The sequence below is a fragment of the Carica papaya genome, chromosome 2, assembly GCF_054855325.1.
Source record: "Carica papaya isolate Zhongbai chromosome 2, ASM5485532v1, whole genome shotgun sequence".
In the NCBI taxonomy this organism is placed as follows: Eukaryota; Viridiplantae; Streptophyta; class Magnoliopsida; order Brassicales; family Caricaceae; genus Carica; species Carica papaya.
In genome coordinates, this window is record NC_142310.1 from 32,445,877 (window position 1) to 32,462,550 (window position 16,674).

Below are 16,674 nucleotides of genomic sequence, written 5' to 3' on the forward strand. Positions count from 1 at the left end.
TATATATATATATACTAATTATAATATAAGATAAGTAAATTTTTGTTTATTAAGTTGATTTTTCAATATTACACTTGGTGAGCATGCAATATGTGAGAAGAAGAGGAGACATTTGGCAAATCAAAATATGATGAACACCACCTGGAAAGCATGCATCAAAACGAAAAGCCATTTTTCAAAAAAGAAAAAAGAATATAAAACGATGTCGTTTCTCGTTTTACACTCCACACAGTTGTTGAGCTGCTACACCACCACAGCACTGCTATGCAGTTGCTTTATTCTTTTACACCATTATCATTGCCTTCCCGTACATACATATATATATATATATATGTAGGAATTTATTTTAATACATACTACAGTGGTAACTTATATTACTGCACCTCACATGACAATTTCTCCATCATCCCTGATCACCCTATCAGCTCTGACGAAAACAAAAGTTTTTGCAGAGTCGCTCAACACCAGACGCCTTATTCCAGCAGGGTCTGAATGAACACCGACATCACCACAAGGAATCAAAAAGGTTCTAGGCTTCGAAGGACAAAACCTAAACAGATAGGAAGACGACGGTCCACCTGCTCTCTGGATCTTAAACAAGCTATCAGCAGTTCCAGGTCCATGGTAACCTTCAACTCCTCCGAGCCTCACTACCCATTCTGCTAAACCCTCAAACCGACCAACTCTCCACACAGTCGCCTCCTCGCATTGGATCTGGATATTAAACTTCACGTTTAAATCAGTAGATTCACGAACAACGTTGTCACCCACAACGTCGACCGCTAAGAATTTGACTGGTATTCCTCTCATCAAGTCAATTCGTTCTTGTTTCACGCTGAGCGGACAGGAAATTCCGGCTAAGCTCAACCCGCCACCGCCGGCGCCTCTGATGGCTGACACCACGAAGTAATCAACGCCGTAGCGAAGTGGCTCGCCGTCGACGTCGACAACTGGTCGGAGTTCAGAGCCGAGCATTGGCTTCGTTGTAAATAGAAAGAGAAGGAAGGAGACGGCTAGCAGTGTAGTCGGACTCTTCATTTTGTCTTTTCTTGTTCTTTCTCTTTCCGGGGTTCTCTTTTGTTTTCCTTTTTTTCCTTGGTTTCCTGTTTTGGGGTTCGTAAGAAGTGAAGCAGTGGTGCTGCTATTTATAGAAAGGGTAGCTAAACAATGTGGAATTTGTGGGTTAATATTTTTTTAACTAGAAATCTGTATCTAATTTATATTAATATAATTATTTAATAAAAATACGGAATATGCATAATTTAATTATGTTTACTTTAACTTGAGTTTATAAGTTTATTAAGTAAATATGTGAATAAAAGATTTTCTTAAAGCTCTTATTCCATTGGTTAATTATTCTAGGTGTATAATTAATATTTAATTAGATATTAAAGTTAAAAAAATTAGATAATAATAAACAAAATAATTATTATAATAATCTAGAAACTAAACACTTTGGTAATTTGACAAGGGAGAAAAAGACCATTTAACGGGCAGTTGGCAGGTGACTTCTTTGGGATCTTCATGCCAAATTCTCAACTTCTACCATCTCTCTTCGTTTTCTCCGCTAACCTTTCCCAAATCCTCACGCACTCTTCCGCATAAATACACTGCTCTCTTCGACGCTGCCCTCTTATTCTACGCACACCTGCTTCCATCACCATGGCCTCCTCCTCCTCTCTCATTCTCCCTTCCATTTCTCTCCACAAGCTCAGCTTCCACAGAAATGGATTCCAGAACTTTGCCGTCAAGAGTCTCGGACGATCTAGGGTTTTCATGAGTGTTTCGGTTGGATCTCAAGCTACGGTAGGCGACGCCCTGTTTGCTGATTACAAGCCTAGCTCTGCCTTCCTCTTCCCCGGTCAGGTGACTGTCAATTGTCATGTTCTAGCTTATCGCTTGGGTAAATATGGTGTTTAATGTATCTATAGCTGTTTATTTGTATGTGGGTTTTAGAGTATTGAAGTTATTGAAAGAGCGCATCGATTATATGATTGTGAGAAATGTGGATTTTTGCGCCGTTGATGTTCTGGTTTAGGCGTAGATTTTTTACTTAGAGAGGTTAATTTGATGCGAACTGTTTCTATTTTGTTTCAATTTGTGACTTGTTTATTAATTACCTCTCTAATTCTGAGTAATGCCGGTTGCATTGGTGGTTGAAAACGGAATTTCTGAATCTATTCATTTGCAAATGTGACAAATGCGAGTATGTTAATAATGTGAATGGAATTGGTTGTACTTGTTGTCCATAGCCAAAGAAATATTTTTTATCCTGTAATGAGGAACTTCCGATTGAGTTCTAAACTCCATTCCTATTGTCTTTATGAAAGTCTTTTCTCTGTTAAGCTTTGAATATCTCAATGCCAAACAACTTAAGAAAAATATGCGTTTAGTTTAAGAAAAACGAGTGTTTACAATAGTTGTGGAATTAGTCAACAATGTGTCCTATATCCCTTATTTTCTGTCATCAGTTGTATTTCCCATTATCCCCATTATCTACCACCATACCATTTTGTTTTAGTTGCCTTAGAAGTAGGAAGTAGCAGGTAGAAGTTTTTGAATTTAAAGGCTGCAAGTTTAGTGAATGGGGGGTCGAAAAATTGTTGTTCGAGTGTGGTTTATTCTCACTCAAAGGGAAAATCTTCACCAAAAAATTAATTGCCTTTTGACTGGGACCTATCAATTGGTATTAGAGCTATGGTTACAGACGAAGAAAAAATAAAAAATCTAAAAATCAATCTGGAAGGGGTACAGGACCATTTGAGCAGAATGGAGGCCGGTTTTGCTAACTTACTCCACCAGCTTGTAGGCACCCTCCGATGGCTCACCGACACTTTGGTTTTGAACAGAGAACGATCCAGCAACAACGCTCCAGGCCAACCGGGCCAGACGCAATCAAACCACGACGACGGTCTAGAGAAAGTGACGGGAGCCAATCACCCTTTTACTCCAAAGCTAAAACCTTTGATTTTGCGGGAGAGATGTGGAGATCTGTTGCAGCACGGGCGGGGTTGGTCACATGGAATTTCAGTGCAGGTCAAAGTTCTAAGCTGTCAAGCAAACAAGAAATATTCATCTCGAAGGCGGTTGTCTGTGCTTCCTCACCACCAGCATCACAAGATGCTGAAGCAGTATGGACGCAGAGAACAAGGATAAAGAAGCAGTTGACAAAATGCTTGCCAAGTTCATTGCTACAAGCAAGCGTAAAGATTCCGAATCTTTTGATGATTTTATGGAGTCATCGGACTTTGTAAAGGCAGTACCAGAATTTGGATATCCTTATCAACTGCCAGATCATGAAACTCTGGAATCTTACATGATTCCACAAGTGGAGAAAGAAGTGGAGGAATATTTCCAAGATGTGAAGCAATATTTAAACAAAACTGGTTGCACCATAACACCTTATATAAAGAAGTTCAGATCATGGTACCATAAATTTAGAGGCATATGGTTGTATACACCCAAAGGGATATTTCTACGGCCTGATGTTTACGCTCAAACTCAAAGGAGCCAAGCTTTACCTTGGGATCCAGGCAAGTACTGAGTACGGGATATCAAAGAACAGAGTGATGCCATTGGTTCTAGAAATGTTGTTCAGTTCTTGGCTCATGAGAAGGTTCCTCAATCTGTGCTGAATCTTTTCAGTGAACAGTATCCATGGGTAAATATCATCAGCAAATGTGCTGCTGGGGTTGTTGGGAAATTTTTAGTGAACATATTCCAAGTTGGTTTGTGCGGGATATAGTGTAATCTGCCATGAGTTGGATGGAAAAAAAAGTATTGGGTTGGAGAATGGTGATGATGGAGAGCAGCAGAAAAAAAATGTATTGGGTTGGAGAATGGTGATGATGGAGAGCAGCAGAAAAAAAAATGTATTGGGTTGGAGGATGGTGATGATGGAGAGCAGCAAAAAAAAAAAAACATCTGGGAGGGAAGGGAGGCAGAACGCGTTGGAAGTTTGAGAGCTGTGTCGCACAGAGAGTTGAGATAGAGAGTTGTGCTGCAGAAAAAAAAAAAAAAACTACAAAAGGCTGCAAGGAACCAGAAATAATACTCTTGAGGAGTGGGGGGGTGGATGGCCTTTGACAAGCATTCTCAAGTGGTGATGATGTGCCATTTTTTTTTTATGAAGTATGGATGTAGAGGGGCATTTAGATGTTGTAGCATGGTCCAGAAATTAGGCACACTCTTGGATGAAGTTCTGGACGAACTAAAGAAAAGAGGAAGATGACTGAAGAAGATGCCACATGGGCAACTACTGCATAGTTGTGAGAAAAAGCCGGTTGTCTAAACCTTGAGGACAAGGTTCTTGAAAAAGGGAGGAGTAATGTTAAACTTCGAATATCTCAATGCCAACCCACTTAAGAAAAATATGTGTTTAGTTTAAGGAAAATGTGTGTTTAAAATAGTTATGGAATTAGTTAACAATGTATCCTATATCCCTTATTTTCTGTCATCAGTTGTATTTCCCATTATCCCCATTATCTACCACCATCCCATTTTGTTTTAGTTGCTTTAGAAGTAGGAAGTAGCAGGTAGAAGTTTTTGAATTTAAAGACTGCAAGTTTAGTGAATGGGGGGTCGAAAAATTGTTGTTCAAGTGTGATTTATTCTCATCTAAAGGGAAAATCTTTACCAAAAAACTAATTGACTTCTGACTGGGACCTATCATTCTCTTCTTGGAAAATCACGCTGCCTTTATTTTACTTATAAGTATCTAGTCTCTTCTGTTTGAGACGAGGATATCTGATGATGTCAGTGGCTAGCAAGCACTCATGGAGTTTTATAGCATTCTTTGCTATGTTAAATTTATTTTATTATTGAAATTTCCCAGGGTGCACAAGCAGTTGGGATGGGAAAGGAGGCTCAAAGTGTTCCGGCTGCTGCAGAGTTATATAAGAAAGCAAATGATATCTTGGGGTACCATGAAATTGTAGAACTTTTCTTGACATATTTTATTATATGTGCAACTGAAATTTTGTTTCTGTTAAAGGTTTGATCTTCTGGATGTTTGCACAAATGGCCCTAAAGAAAAGCTGGATTCAACTGTTATAAGCCAGGTTTGCCTTGCCCCTTTCATCACTTTGTTTGATATCTTAAACTGTCTAGAAAATAGCTCCATTAGCTGTTACTTCTCTAAGCAGGCAAACAAGCCGTGATATGTTTTGAATTTTTTGGTGTTCAACATATCTTCACCTTTCGGGTTGGCTGGAAACATAATGCCATGCAATTCTGTATTGTTCAATGAAAATATCTTATATTGGTGGTTATAAGTGAGAATCTGATTCTTGCAGCCTGCTATTTATGTCACAAGTCTAGCTGCAGTTGAGTTGCTCCGTGCTCGTGATGGGGGTCAGCAGATAATTGATTCTGTAGATGTGACCTGTGGCCTTAGCTTAGGAGAATATACTGCATTAGCATTTTCTGAGGCCTTCAGGTGCGTCATGCATTCAGAAAAATAATTTTTATGCTTATTTATCTAACTTTTTTATAACTAAGCAACATCACATTGATGGACATTCACCAATTAATTATATGCTTCCAGTTATTTTTTTGGCTTGTGCTTTAGTCTACTAGTTAGTATCAACACTGATATAGTGAGCTAAATGATCTGGGACAGTAAGAAAAGGTAGAGAACATAAGAGAAAAGAACAAAAATATTTAGCTAACATCTTAAAATTAGAGTTTGGAGTATCAATCAAAATAGGCTTGGCTTAAATCATACAAAGCGCATTTTATCTAATAAGGGAAATTCAAGTAGGAAGTAAATGTCCCCTCTTACTAGGAAATAAACCATAATGGATGTTAGACAAAACTTAAAATAATCCATAATTGGAAAGTTCTGGTAAAAGGAGACAAATAAAGACTTCCCACCACTCTTCTCAAGAAAAAAAAAGACTTCTCATCGCATTGCCTAAGTCCAAAATCTTTTTTAGCTGGTGATCTATCATTAAGCATGTTCTGAAACCTGCAGAAATAATAACAAATATGATGCTTATAATTGTCTTGGAACAGATGTTGAGGAAATCACTGGGTGACCATTGACTTGTGCCTTAAAACTACAGTACTAATGAATGGGTTTTATCGGGTCAATAGACCTTATATTCCCTAGTCACCCTGTTTAGAATTCTACAAAAAACAAAAAGAAAAAGAAATCTGGGGAACTAGTCCACAACGATCTTGTTTTTATAATCAAATCATCCCTAATTTATTTCCTAGCTTTATTCATGTGTTAACCACCCCCTTATTTCAAGTATTTGATTCAATTTTCAAGCTTTGAGGATGGTCTGAAGCTTGTCAAACTTCGGGGGGAGGCCATGCAGGTAACTTCTTTTTGCTAGCTAGCTATCTGATATCTTGATCTCTTGTGCCCACTTCCTGATTTCATAATCGCTTGGATTATATTTCTATGAGTGACTCCAGGAAGCCGCTGATGCTGCTAAAAGTGCTATGGTCAGTGTCATAGGTCTGGATTCAGACAAGGTCCTGCAATTGTGTGATGCAGCCAATGCAGAAGTTGATGAAGCTAATAAAGTTCAGATTGCAAATTTCTTATGTCCTGTAAGGTTTTTTCAGATCTGTTGTCTTGATTCATAAGCAGAACTGTGTTTTCTGATTGTAATCTAGCATTTTTCACCTTGAAATTGACAAAGAATATGCTGTGCTTTGATAGGGGAATTATGCAGTTTCTGGAGGAGTGAAGGGAATTGAAGCAGTGGAAGCAAAAGCAAAGTCTTTTAAGGCTCGAATGACGGTAACTTCCTCTTGACTCTTTTAGTTCTGTCCAGTATGTTTTCATTCACCTGCCACCACTGTATCCCTTTTCAACAGGTGCGTCTTGCTGTTGCTGGTGCTTTTCACACTAGTTTCATGCATCCGGCAGTCTCAAGATTGGAAGCGGCATTGGCAGCAACAAATATTAGAACTCCAAGGATACCAGTCATTTCCAATGTTGACGCACAACCTCATGCTGATCCTGACACAATTAAGAAGATATTAGCCCGCCAAGTATGATTCTAACTATTTCTTCTTTCAATTATAGTTTTTGAACACTGAACAGTAACTAAACACATTGACTTATAAACCCCAGGTAACTTCTCCTGTTCAATGGGAAACAACAGTAAAGACCCTGCTAACTAAAGGACTAAAGAAGAGTTATGAATTGGGACCAGGAAAGGTATAAATTATTCTAACAATATAATATCTTAGATTCCATTCTTAAATATTGAGAAATTTCATCCTTCTGAGTTTATTTGGACCACTTATCAGGTCGTAGCCGGCATAGTGAAGAGAATAGACAAAAGCGCTGACATTGAAAACATCAGTGCTTAAAAGGCGTCCCTGGAGAGATGACTCAAATTCTGTTTATTGAGCTAACCGTAGTCATACCGGTAGCATCAGGGTTCAAAAGAGTGGAGTGGGTTCTCAAGCCAATGCAAGAAAAGACTGCTGTTTAGTGGAGTTATCAACCTAACTGGGCTGCTTCAATTTTGTATGATGATTAGATTATACTGAGACTTCTCTCTTTGGTTCAGTGTAATGAGTGATTGAAAATGGGTCTGTTGAAGTCCTGAGTTTGGTTAATGCGCCAAACAAATAAAAAAACTTAACCCGCTTGTTTGACATTATTTTGCTGGTAGCTTAGTGAAATATCATCCTTTATTACTTCTTGAAATTCTCCATTTTAATAACAAATTCATTTCTCTGCATATTTTATTTGATTGAAGTTCTTATTTTCCCCTCATTCAAGTCACTGAAACTTGTCTGCAATCTCTTCAAATCACCAAAGAAGTATAAGCAAGATGAATATTTTTAGCATAATGTACCAATATCGATACACAAATCATAATTGTGTGGTAATCTTTGAGGACGAAACGAGCTAGCTCAAATGTAGTTCTGTATATTGTTAGGTAAAAATTAATCTACTAATTATAAGAATAAGATAAAAGTAAATGAGAGTTTAAGCCACACGAACATGAAGGTAGAAGAACAAAAAGATAATTCTTTCCCTAGTTTTGAAGGGTACTAGAGGGGCTGGCTGAAGGCTGCCTCAATCTCCTGAGCTGATCAATCCAGCGATCCTCGGGGACCTGAGTGGCCCAATCAGGAGCCAATCCACCGAACGATACTCCACGCATTGTCTCCACAATCCTCGCCACGTTCTCTGCTGTCAACGGCGCGTTTCTTCGTGTCTCGTACGTCCTAAACGCCCTCAATATCGCCCAATCAGACGCGTGTCTCATCCTCTCGTCATCCTCGTCTTCGCTATCGCTCTTCTGCTCTACGTCTTCTTGTAGCCGCAGTGAAGAGATCCCATCCTCTGCTTCGCCATGCGCACAGTAACCGTTCGAGAGGCCGCGCCTATCGGACACCTGAAATCCATAATGTTCTTCGTCTGAGTTGACTTGGTGATCGGGATTTTCCTCGTCACAATCGACGGCCGAGATTGGCTGGTAGTATTGCGGGACATCGTCATCGAGATTCGACTCCGTGTCGCTTCCAGATCTGTTCTCTGCTACAAAATACATCAGGATATAAATAATGAACATGTCAAATATTCATTTACCAAAAAGAAAACAAAAAACAAACGGAAGAAAAAGAACCGAAGAAAAATAAAAAGAGTGTAAATTTTGAAGTCAATTAAAAGGAACGGAAACGGAAATAACGAACATTGATTACCTTCTGTAGAATTACCCAAGGAGATCGACGCGGAGTCCATTGTTGGGTTCTCCATGTCAGATAACAGGGCAAAAGGATCCTACTCTTTGTAGCAAGAGCTTGCCCATTGAAATACCAAGAGTTAATAGATCCAGCAGGGCTTACATGTCGTTTGACTGAGAAATGAACCCAAAAGAAATGCACCAGCCGGGAATCGAACCCGGGTCTGTACCGTGGCAGGGTACTATTCTACCACTAGACCACTGGTGCTTGTTGGTTTGATGGTGGGTATTATTCTACAATTCGCCACTATTCTGGCGCCAGACCATTTTAGTGACAAAAATGAATGCACCAGCCGGGAATCGAACCCGGGTCTGTACCGTGGCAGGGTACTATTCTACCACTAGACCACTGGTGCCCCGTGCGTTTGCCTTTGGCCATGTTCTAATTGAACTAGAGCATCAACCAAACATACAGGCTGAAGGGGACGGCCAGAGCAGCTAAACTACTCACAAGAGTCAGAGATAGAGGAAGATTGTGTGTGTGTGGAAACGAGAAATGGCGGTTCCCGTTTTTAGGATTGGGATTCCAGAGAGTCAGCAGCTTTGTGCTGCCCATTTGCATAGTCCCAGACTACCAAACGGGAATTCAATTCCAAGGAAAAGTACACAACTTTTTTGTACTTCATCACAAGAGCTCAACCCAGTACGGTATACAAACTTTCTCTGCCTACAGTCACTCACTATTCAAGGAGAAGTTGTGCATATTCAAATTTCTATGGTTTTTTTTTTTTCTTTTTTGTGCATCTTAATTAGCTTAACTTTTTGCACTTATAGTGTTAACACTTCATGGTTGGGATAGCAGACAAACCATTTACATTTCTGGGTGTAAAAAAATGATAATGGCGTGCCTTTATAATCCTCTTGAGTTTCTGATATCCAGAGGACCAGAACATTTTTCCTTTTTATTATTTTCTGGGTGTTTATAAATTGTATTATATGTCAGCAGGTATCTCTAATTCTGTACAGTATAATGGTTAAGAATTAAATCTGGAATTCTAACCAATAAAATGTCTTTTTTGCAAGTTTGAGACCAAAAGCAAGTACCCTTGTGATTAGAATTGACGACCCTTCTTTTTTCAATTCAATTCGGTTTTCTTTACCATGCAATTAAACTAGAAAATACTGAAGGCCATGCATGGTCTGGTAATTAGTTGAATGGTAAAGCACTGGGAATTGAATAGAAGAAGGTTGTCGTTAAGGTTTTTTCTTTTGTATGTATGTTTACAAATGAGTTGGCTTGGGTTTTTGTGAATAATTGAACTAAGTGGGTTTGCCTAATTTGGTGCAGTTGCAGGTCACAATTGTCCTTCTGTGTTGGAACTTATCTCATTCCTCATCCGAACAAGGTTGTCTTCTTAATATCCTTGTATATTATGTCCTTTCGATATGAAACTTAGCAAGGCAGGTACTTTGGTGCTTTGTAAGGTTGAGAGAGGTGGGGAAGATGCTTTCTTTGTTAGTGGCTACAAAGGGGGAGTTATTGCTGTTGCTGATGGTGTTTCTGGGTATGAAAACTTCAGTTAAGAACACTATTCTGTTTCTTTAAAAAAGTAAAAAACCAAAATATTGAGAACTATGAAGTTTGAAGTTGATTTTTTATCTCAAATGCAAATTTATATGCTTCCCAGTTGGGCTGAACAGAATGTGGATCCCTCGCTATTTTCTCGGGAATTAATGGCAAATGCTTCCTATCTTGTGGGAGACGAGGAGGTAGTAAAGTAATGCAACTGGAGATAAAATGTTCACAATGGTTGTCTTGTCTTTAGTAGTTTTGCTTGAAACAATTTATAAAGGAATTGGAATTATGAATCTATACTTAATTGCATGTCACTAGGCATTCTTTCGAGTTCATTTGTTTGTCATGGTTGTTGTTAATTAACACGCCCTGATGCATGTCTCATATTTATTAGGTACAATATGATCCTCGGATTCTAATAAGGAAGGCACATGCTGCTACCTCATCCACGGGTTCAGCTACAGTGTAAGTTCACAGGTTTTGGATAATTCCCCTTTGAGTTACTTGTGTAGTATAGTTATTTATGATTTTTAACATTGAATTCTACTTGGTTAATCAGTATTATTGCTATGCTAGAGGAGAATGGGATTATAAAGATTGCCAATGTTGGTGACTGTGGACTACGGGTACTCAGAGAAGGTAATTGTTGTCATTATGTATTGATTTCACAAGATCAAATATTAAATGACTTTTCCATAAATGGTACAGCCAATTTGAGGATTTTTTTCCTTGAATTTTTTGCTCTTATAACTATGGTAATTTATACTTTGTGAGATTTGACTGTGTTAGGGATAGGATTTGGAAGAGAGAAAAACATGTCGTAATTTCCAGAATTCTTCGTTATATTACTTTTTGGTTTAATCTGCTTGCTTAACTTTTCTAGATGACACAACAATAATGCAAACTCTTTCCTTTATTTCAGTACCCAACTGTATGACTTGAAATCTTTTTATGTTGTTGTCGATAGAATTCAACAAAGTTACCTTAAGTTTGCCTCATTCCAAGCTCTTTTACAGTTACTTTTTTCACTTTTATAGAGAAAATTTTGAGTTTGCTAACATGGTTTTATTAACCAAACTTACAGGTCATATCATTTTTTCAACATCTCCCCAAGAACATTATTTTGATTGCCCATACCAACTAAGTTCAGAGACATTTGGCCAAACATATCTTGATGCCATGGTATGATGATATACAGATATATCCCTTTTAATCTTCATCAAAATCATCTATTTTATCTTCTGATAAAAGAAACAAGAAGCCTGTCCTCCTCAAGACGTAGCCTCAATTTGCGATTCACAATCTGGGAGAGGTTGATCTTAAATCTTGAACTAAAGGTTCTCCCTGGTCTAGTAGAACTAACTCTCTCGAAAAACAGGTTAGCAACTTGGAGCTAATAGAGGGAGATGCTGTAGTTATGGGATCAGATGGGCTTTTTGATAATGTTTTCGATCATGAAATTATCTCAACAATGGGGAAGCACTGCAATGTGGCTGAGGCTGGTACTAATTACTTCATAATATTTGGTAGTTGAAGGATTGGTAACTCAACCTCATAAGCTTCTAACTTGGATTTTATTTTAATGCTAGCAAAGGCATTGGCTAACCTCGCAAGCTACCATTCAACGGACACAAACTTTGATTCTCCATATTCGATAGAAGCCAGAACCAAGGTAAAACAAACTCCTCCAAGATTTAGTGGGTAGTTAGCTCATAAGTTTTATCATTGGTTTTTGTTGTGCAAAAACATGTTTCTCTTTCTAAATTATACTGGCGATAACTCTTTTTCAGGGTTTGGATGTTCCTTGGTGGAAGAAGATTCTCGGCAACAAGTTAATAGGTATTGATATTCTCATTTGTATAGCACTAAAGTGGAGTTCGATTCAAAATTTAACTTCATGTAATAGGAATTTGAACAATACAAATAGGATACAAATTTGAGAAAAGATAATATTGCGATTCAAATATAATTTCATGTCCACTTCAAGTAAAATTATGGATAGCAACAGAATGGATTCAGAATAGGTTTTGTAAAATTTGAACACTACTCAATTCTAAATATAAAAAACATGATTTCACTCCGGACCTGAAACAGGGTTACCAATTTTCTTCGTTAGTCCAACTAGGTTACTTAACCCGATTCAACTTGATAATATATGTGTGTGTATATATATATATATATATATTATTACATACACAATCAAAAGATATCTATTGCATATATTTTTTTAACTAAAGTTAAAATACTTACAATAGATATATAATTAGGTTGAATTCGAATAAGTTTTTCTTCTAGTCTTGAACCTGACCTGAAGTCAATTAAAAATGAACTTAGAAGAGCCAAAATGGATCCTGGTGGGTTCCAACTGGTTATGATAATTTTTGTCAACTATAATCGAATATTTTATGTTAAATAATTAAGATTTAAAAATTAAATGAGAACAGAATCAGCTTGAAACAGAAACTGCTGCTAATAAGTAAATAATTCATAACTAGCCAGCCATTACTGACCTTGACTTGTTTCTTTTCCTTTGTACTCTTTTTGGTGAGGCAGGTGGAAAACTTGATGATATCACTGTGATAGTTGGGCAGGTTGTAAGCTCATCAGCTTCAACCACTGAAACCATTGAGGGGAATCGGATTATGTAGCTTCTTCCAATGGCAAAAGGGAAAGTATTTTCTTTCTCTGGTAAAGAAATTATTATATGTACAAAACAATTTATGTATTCAAAGAGATTTTGAGTCTTAGAAAGATTCAAAAGAACTAATTTTGCTGACAACAAAATGAAGAGAGTAAAAGAACAAGAGAAATATGTTACATTTCATTAACTACTAAATTCAATAATTGATATGTCCCTTATTTTATAAGAGATTGTAAATTTGAATCTATTTATATTCTTGTATTTACTTTGTTAAAGAATTGTTTTTATTGTGCTACAATTGGTATTTATATATCATCCGTTATGAATGTATAAATTTTTTCTTAAAACATAATTCCATCGAAATTCCTTAATTTTCTTCAAGGCTTCAATAGCTTACTTATTCATTGAATTTTTTGTATTCTAAGAAAAAAGAAATTATTTGGTTGACTTATAGTTTAACTTATTAAACTGAATTTATATCATTTAGTCAAAATATAAAAAAGTTACCTTTGTATTTTTTTAGGCTAACACGCCCATTACGGAGACATATTGGGTAAATGCCAGAGCATCTTTTGGCGGTTTTAATTGTTGATGTCAAGTCGCCAAATTATTGCCTTGATTGCGGTTTGAGGTAAGCACATTGCAACTCACCATGCCACCTCTTCCGCAACTTGGTTATCAAGAAAGGCATCGTAGACATAATGTGTTTATGTACGTGTCTATGTATATATATACACACACACAGCAAGCATCATCGAACCCAAAAAAGAAAAATCAATCATCACAGCTTAAGATCACCCGGCCATCAAGAACAAACTCAGTATTTATTCATTGTATGAGAAAAACATCTCAAAAGCCTGACAACTTCTGTAGTAAATCTTTGCAAATTAGCAGACTCAGTTATTTCAGGAAACAACGGAAGAGACATTGAATCTTTTATCCAGGCAGAAGAATAATCATAACTTTCAGAAAAAGACATCAAAACTTTCTGAACTTTCCTCATTGATTACATCCTACCCAAAATATTTCATGCAGAATCACTTAAATGGGATTCATGAATCATGATACAAGTATCTAACTGCAAAAAGACACTGAAAAATTGGTTTATAACATTATTGGAAATTGACAACACTGTGTATAGTTTAAATAAAAATTCTACTCTGACCAATTTATATGGTCTCTGGCATCTGTTTTGGCTTGTTCATCCTCCATCGAAAGAGAATGCCTCCTTGTTACTTACACAGAGGTACTTGTGTTACGCCTGAAGATTACTGAATGCCTTTGGACTTTGTGAATTTTCAGGTCACAGAACCACCGTCATTACTGCTATTTAGGTCCTGGAAGAAAGCTTTCGTGGCTTCATATGTCGACCAGCAGATTGCCGCAGCTGGAGCATGAAAAAGCATCCTAGGAATCCAGCCTCTCATAAGTCCTCTATACCCATCCTTTTTCACTATTGTATGAATCACATCACCTATCGAACCACTTTTGAATCTATCACATCCGCAAACACCCTGACCAGCCAGCCAATTGTTGCTAACAATATATAAGATAATCCCAAAAGAAACACATGGCTAATAATAAATTCATAAATTTAACTATGCCACGTGTCAATGATGCTCTTTAAGACATCTATTTTTTTCAGAGTATCTCTTTAAGACATAAATAGGAATCATGCAGACACTAACATGGTTCTCATCTAAACTAGTATACTAGAGTTTTTCTATCAATTCAATTTCTTTGTACAACAATGGTTTAGTTAAAAGGAAGTAGAACCAAATGGGAAAGGACTCTAGGGCCTGAGAAACACTAAACCATCTTCCGATAGATACATTAATTGGGTAAAATATCAGAGAATGTGAATCACCCCAAAGTCGAGGATTCGACTTCCCCTAATGGTAGGGAACTATAAAAGGAAGTTGATCATGGATTATCAGTAAATTCCAAATTTATTCTTCCTGGGTCCATGCCGAAAAAGTTAATTGGGAACAGTTGTGCATTCATTGGTGATATGTAAATAAAAATGACCAGTAAACATGGCAAGGTTATATGGTTTAAATATATGAAAGTGATCATTAGTTAGAGAATCTTCAAGGGTCTGGCTTTCAGCTAGCAATGAATGCCTATAACATTTCTGTTTGATGATTGTAAACTGTATTTCATCAATGCTACTCTCTGTATATGCCAAAGAAGTTAAGTAAAATATCAGTTACTAATTTGTTTCAATCATTAAACCATTATCGGCACAGAGTTCTAATGCTTTGTGAAAACTAAAACTTATATTCTTAGGCTATATTGTTTCATAACCAACATGAATCATCTTCTCTCCCTCTTCCTAACCATTTAATTTGGTTTTCAGGCATCAAACACTTCTGACTAGTTCCAATTCAATATATTCCATAACAGCTTTTAAATTCAGCAAATACCTGACACTGTAACTGGGTCTTGACTACATCAAGCGGCGTCGTCAAGGCAGCTGCCAGCGCTCCGGCGACGGCTCCGGCAGTGGCGTGAACGACCAGCTGCTCATCGTCGGCGCTCTCAGGTGAAATCTCCATTAAGCCCCGTTTCGCTGCCTCGTAGGTCGTGAAATGCACCGCCGTGAACGGCGCATTCATTAACACAGTGGTTTTATACGACGCATAAAAAGCTCCAATCCCTTCATCTCTCAAGACTCTTTTGACGCAGTCAAACACGCCCTTATACGGACTGTGCTTCCCCAATTGCAGCCTCTGCTTCACCATGTCCATCGGGGTGAAAACAGCGTCACTCGCGACAGTGGCGAAAACTCCCGAAACTGCGTAAGCGGCGGGGTTGTTGGGGTTGCCACCGGAGAAGGACTTCTTGCAGATCTCATAGACGGAGAAGTAAACGGCGTGCGCTGGCCCGGCTCCAAGTCCCATGGCCCAGATGCCGCGGTAGAGCCCGGCGGCACCCTCGGATTTGAGTATGGACTGGACCGCCTGACGTACTCCGACCGATTTGATGGGGCACGAGCCGAGTGCCTGCATGTGCGTCTTAACGGTGTCGACCGGGAACATCGCCATGTGCTCGACCGAACCGGCGACTGAACCAGCAATCATATATTGCCAGTACCGGAGACCGTCGTGGACGACAACTTTAATCTCATGGTCAAACTCTGAAGGCTGCGATACCGGCCTAAATTCCGGGTTCTGGAACTTGGTGGTTGTAGCCTCCGTTGCCATGAACGGTCAAAATCGGAAACTGAAGCAGCCTGTTGGGTCGAATCGAAATGAAGAATCGGGAATTTAGGGCTTTGTGATGGTTTTAAAAGTGAACCGATTGCCATACAAGGTTCGTGTCACATTAGCAGAATGGGGATTCTGGAATGTTATTTTGATGAGGGAGAGAAAGAGTAAGATTAAAAATAAAATGTTTCCGATCTTTGGCTCTATTTGTCGTTGAGTTTTTCTGGGTTTGAAAAATCAAAGCAGATTAAGGAAGATACAAATTTTGAACTAATTTGCTTTTTAATTCTTTTTGGATTTTCGACAAGTTGCGTGAGCTAGGGTTCCAAGATTTAGGGATTTACTGTTTTTTTTTTTCTTGTTCATAAAAAGTTTTCGACAATTAATATGCAATAAAATTTTAGAAATAAATAACTCATGATATTTATGTTAGAAATAATAAATATAGATTTTTTTTTTATATCAAATTTAATTTTTATTTTTTATGTTTGAGAATTAAATGCAATTTTAAATTGTTTACTTCCTTTTCTCCTTTAGTGATTTTTATATTATATTCGTTAATTTTTTTCACTATATATATATATATTG

The 16,674-nt window shown here is 37.7% G+C and overlaps 4 protein-coding genes, 2 non-coding genes and 1 pseudogene across 8 annotated transcripts; 2 read left to right on the plus strand and 5 right to left on the minus strand.

The window, feature by feature from the left end:
- Window positions 1-26: 26 nt before the first annotated feature.
- Window positions 27-1,174, minus strand: LOC110823653 (latex serine proteinase inhibitor pseudogene; annotated as a pseudogene).
- A 325-nt stretch (window positions 1,175-1,499) lies between these two features.
- On the plus strand, window positions 1,500-7,709 carry EMB3147 (Acyl-carrier-protein S-malonyltransferase). Its single transcript, XM_088214129.1, has 10 exons — window positions 1,500-1,866; window positions 4,835-4,920; window positions 4,994-5,060; window positions 5,295-5,437; window positions 6,275-6,323; window positions 6,424-6,561; window positions 6,674-6,754; window positions 6,832-7,008; window positions 7,091-7,177; window positions 7,270-7,709. Exons 1-10 carry the CDS (start codon window positions 1,663-1,665, stop codon window positions 7,330-7,332), a joined length of 1,095 nt encoding a protein of 364 aa, XP_088070255.1. The 5' UTR covers window positions 1,500-1,662; the 3' UTR covers window positions 7,333-7,709.
- A 171-nt stretch (window positions 7,710-7,880) lies between these two features.
- Window positions 7,881-8,825, minus strand: LOC110823798 (uncharacterized). Of its 2 annotated transcripts, none has more exons than XM_022054277.2 (2): window positions 8,680-8,825; window positions 7,881-8,512 (listed from the first exon to the last, which is right to left on the minus strand). In XM_022054277.2, exons 1-2 carry the CDS (start codon window positions 8,732-8,734, stop codon window positions 8,010-8,012), a joined length of 558 nt encoding a protein of 185 aa, XP_021909969.2. In that variant the 5' UTR covers window positions 8,735-8,825; the 3' UTR covers window positions 7,881-8,009. The 2 variants fall into 2 exon arrangements, with proteins under 2 accessions (XP_021909969.2, XP_021909968.2); XM_022054276.2 differs by having other exon boundaries at window positions 7,881-8,515; window positions 8,680-8,801.
- Window positions 8,826-8,857: 32 nt separating this feature from the next.
- TRNAG-GCC (transfer RNA glycine (anticodon GCC)) lies at window positions 8,858-8,928 on the minus strand. The gene has a single exon. It is a non-coding gene; the product is annotated as a tRNA-Gly (tRNA).
- A 77-nt stretch (window positions 8,929-9,005) lies between these two features.
- On the minus strand, window positions 9,006-9,076 carry TRNAG-GCC (transfer RNA glycine (anticodon GCC)). Its single transcript has one exon. It is a non-coding gene; the product is annotated as a tRNA-Gly (tRNA).
- Window positions 9,077-9,135: 59 nt separating this feature from the next.
- PBCP (Protein phosphatase 2C family protein) lies at window positions 9,136-13,103 on the plus strand. 2 transcript variants are annotated; one of them, XM_022054229.2, is made up of 11 exons: window positions 9,136-9,368; window positions 10,009-10,066; window positions 10,146-10,225; window positions 10,349-10,430; window positions 10,631-10,701; window positions 10,796-10,875; window positions 11,321-11,418; window positions 11,615-11,738; window positions 11,826-11,908; window positions 12,027-12,075; window positions 12,790-13,103. In XM_022054229.2, the coding sequence occupies exons 1-11, from the start codon at window positions 9,217-9,219 to the stop codon at window positions 12,882-12,884; spliced, it is 972 nt and encodes a 323-aa protein (XP_021909921.2). In that variant the 5' UTR covers window positions 9,136-9,216; the 3' UTR covers window positions 12,885-13,103. The 2 variants fall into 2 exon arrangements, with proteins under 2 accessions (XP_021909921.2, XP_088070257.1); XM_088214131.1 differs by lacking the exons at window positions 10,146-10,225; window positions 10,349-10,430 and having other exon boundaries at window positions 9,139-9,368.
- A 737-nt stretch (window positions 13,104-13,840) lies between these two features.
- Window positions 13,841-16,403, minus strand: LOC110823761 (uncharacterized). The gene is made up of 2 exons (XM_022054228.2): window positions 15,304-16,403; window positions 13,841-14,391 (listed from the first exon to the last, which is right to left on the minus strand). The coding sequence occupies exons 1-2, from the start codon at window positions 16,081-16,083 to the stop codon at window positions 14,176-14,178; spliced, it is 996 nt and encodes a 331-aa protein (XP_021909920.1). The 5' UTR covers window positions 16,084-16,403; the 3' UTR covers window positions 13,841-14,175.
- Window positions 16,404-16,674: the final 271 nt, after the last annotated feature.

Coding starts and splice junctions, on each gene's coding strand:
- LOC110823798 (XM_022054276.2), bottom strand. CDS start 8,734: ATGGAGAACCCAACAATGGACTCCGCGTCGATCTCCTTGGGTAATTCT. Junction 8,516..8,679: donor CTTGGGTAATTCTACAGAAG/GTAATCAATGTT, acceptor TGTATTTTGTAG/CAGAGAACAGATCTGGAAGC.
- EMB3147 (XM_088214129.1), top strand. CDS start 1,663: ATGGCCTCCTCCTCCTCTCTCATTCTCCCTTCCATTTCTCTCCACAAG. Junction 5,061..5,294: donor ATTCAACTGTTATAAGCCAG/GTTTGCCTTGCC, acceptor TGATTCTTGCAG/CCTGCTATTTATGTCACAAG. Junction 5,438..6,274: donor GCATTTTCTGAGGCCTTCAG/GTGCGTCATGCA, acceptor TCAATTTTCAAG/CTTTGAGGATGGTCTGAAGC.
- PBCP (XM_022054229.2), top strand. CDS start 9,217: ATGGCGGTTCCCGTTTTTAGGATTGGGATTCCAGAGAGTCAGCAGCTT. Junction 10,702..10,795: donor TCCACGGGTTCAGCTACAGT/GTAAGTTCACAG, acceptor TTGGTTAATCAG/TATTATTGCTATGCTAGAGG. Junction 11,739..11,825: donor CTGCAATGTGGCTGAGGCTG/GTACTAATTACT, acceptor TTTTAATGCTAG/CAAAGGCATTGGCTAACCTC.
- LOC110823761 (XM_022054228.2), bottom strand. CDS start 16,083: ATGGCAACGGAGGCTACAACCACCAAGTTCCAGAACCCGGAATTTAGG. Junction 14,392..15,303: donor AGACCCAGTTACAGTGTCAG/GTATTTGCTGAA, acceptor CTGGCTGGTCAG/GGTGTTTGCGGATGTGATAG.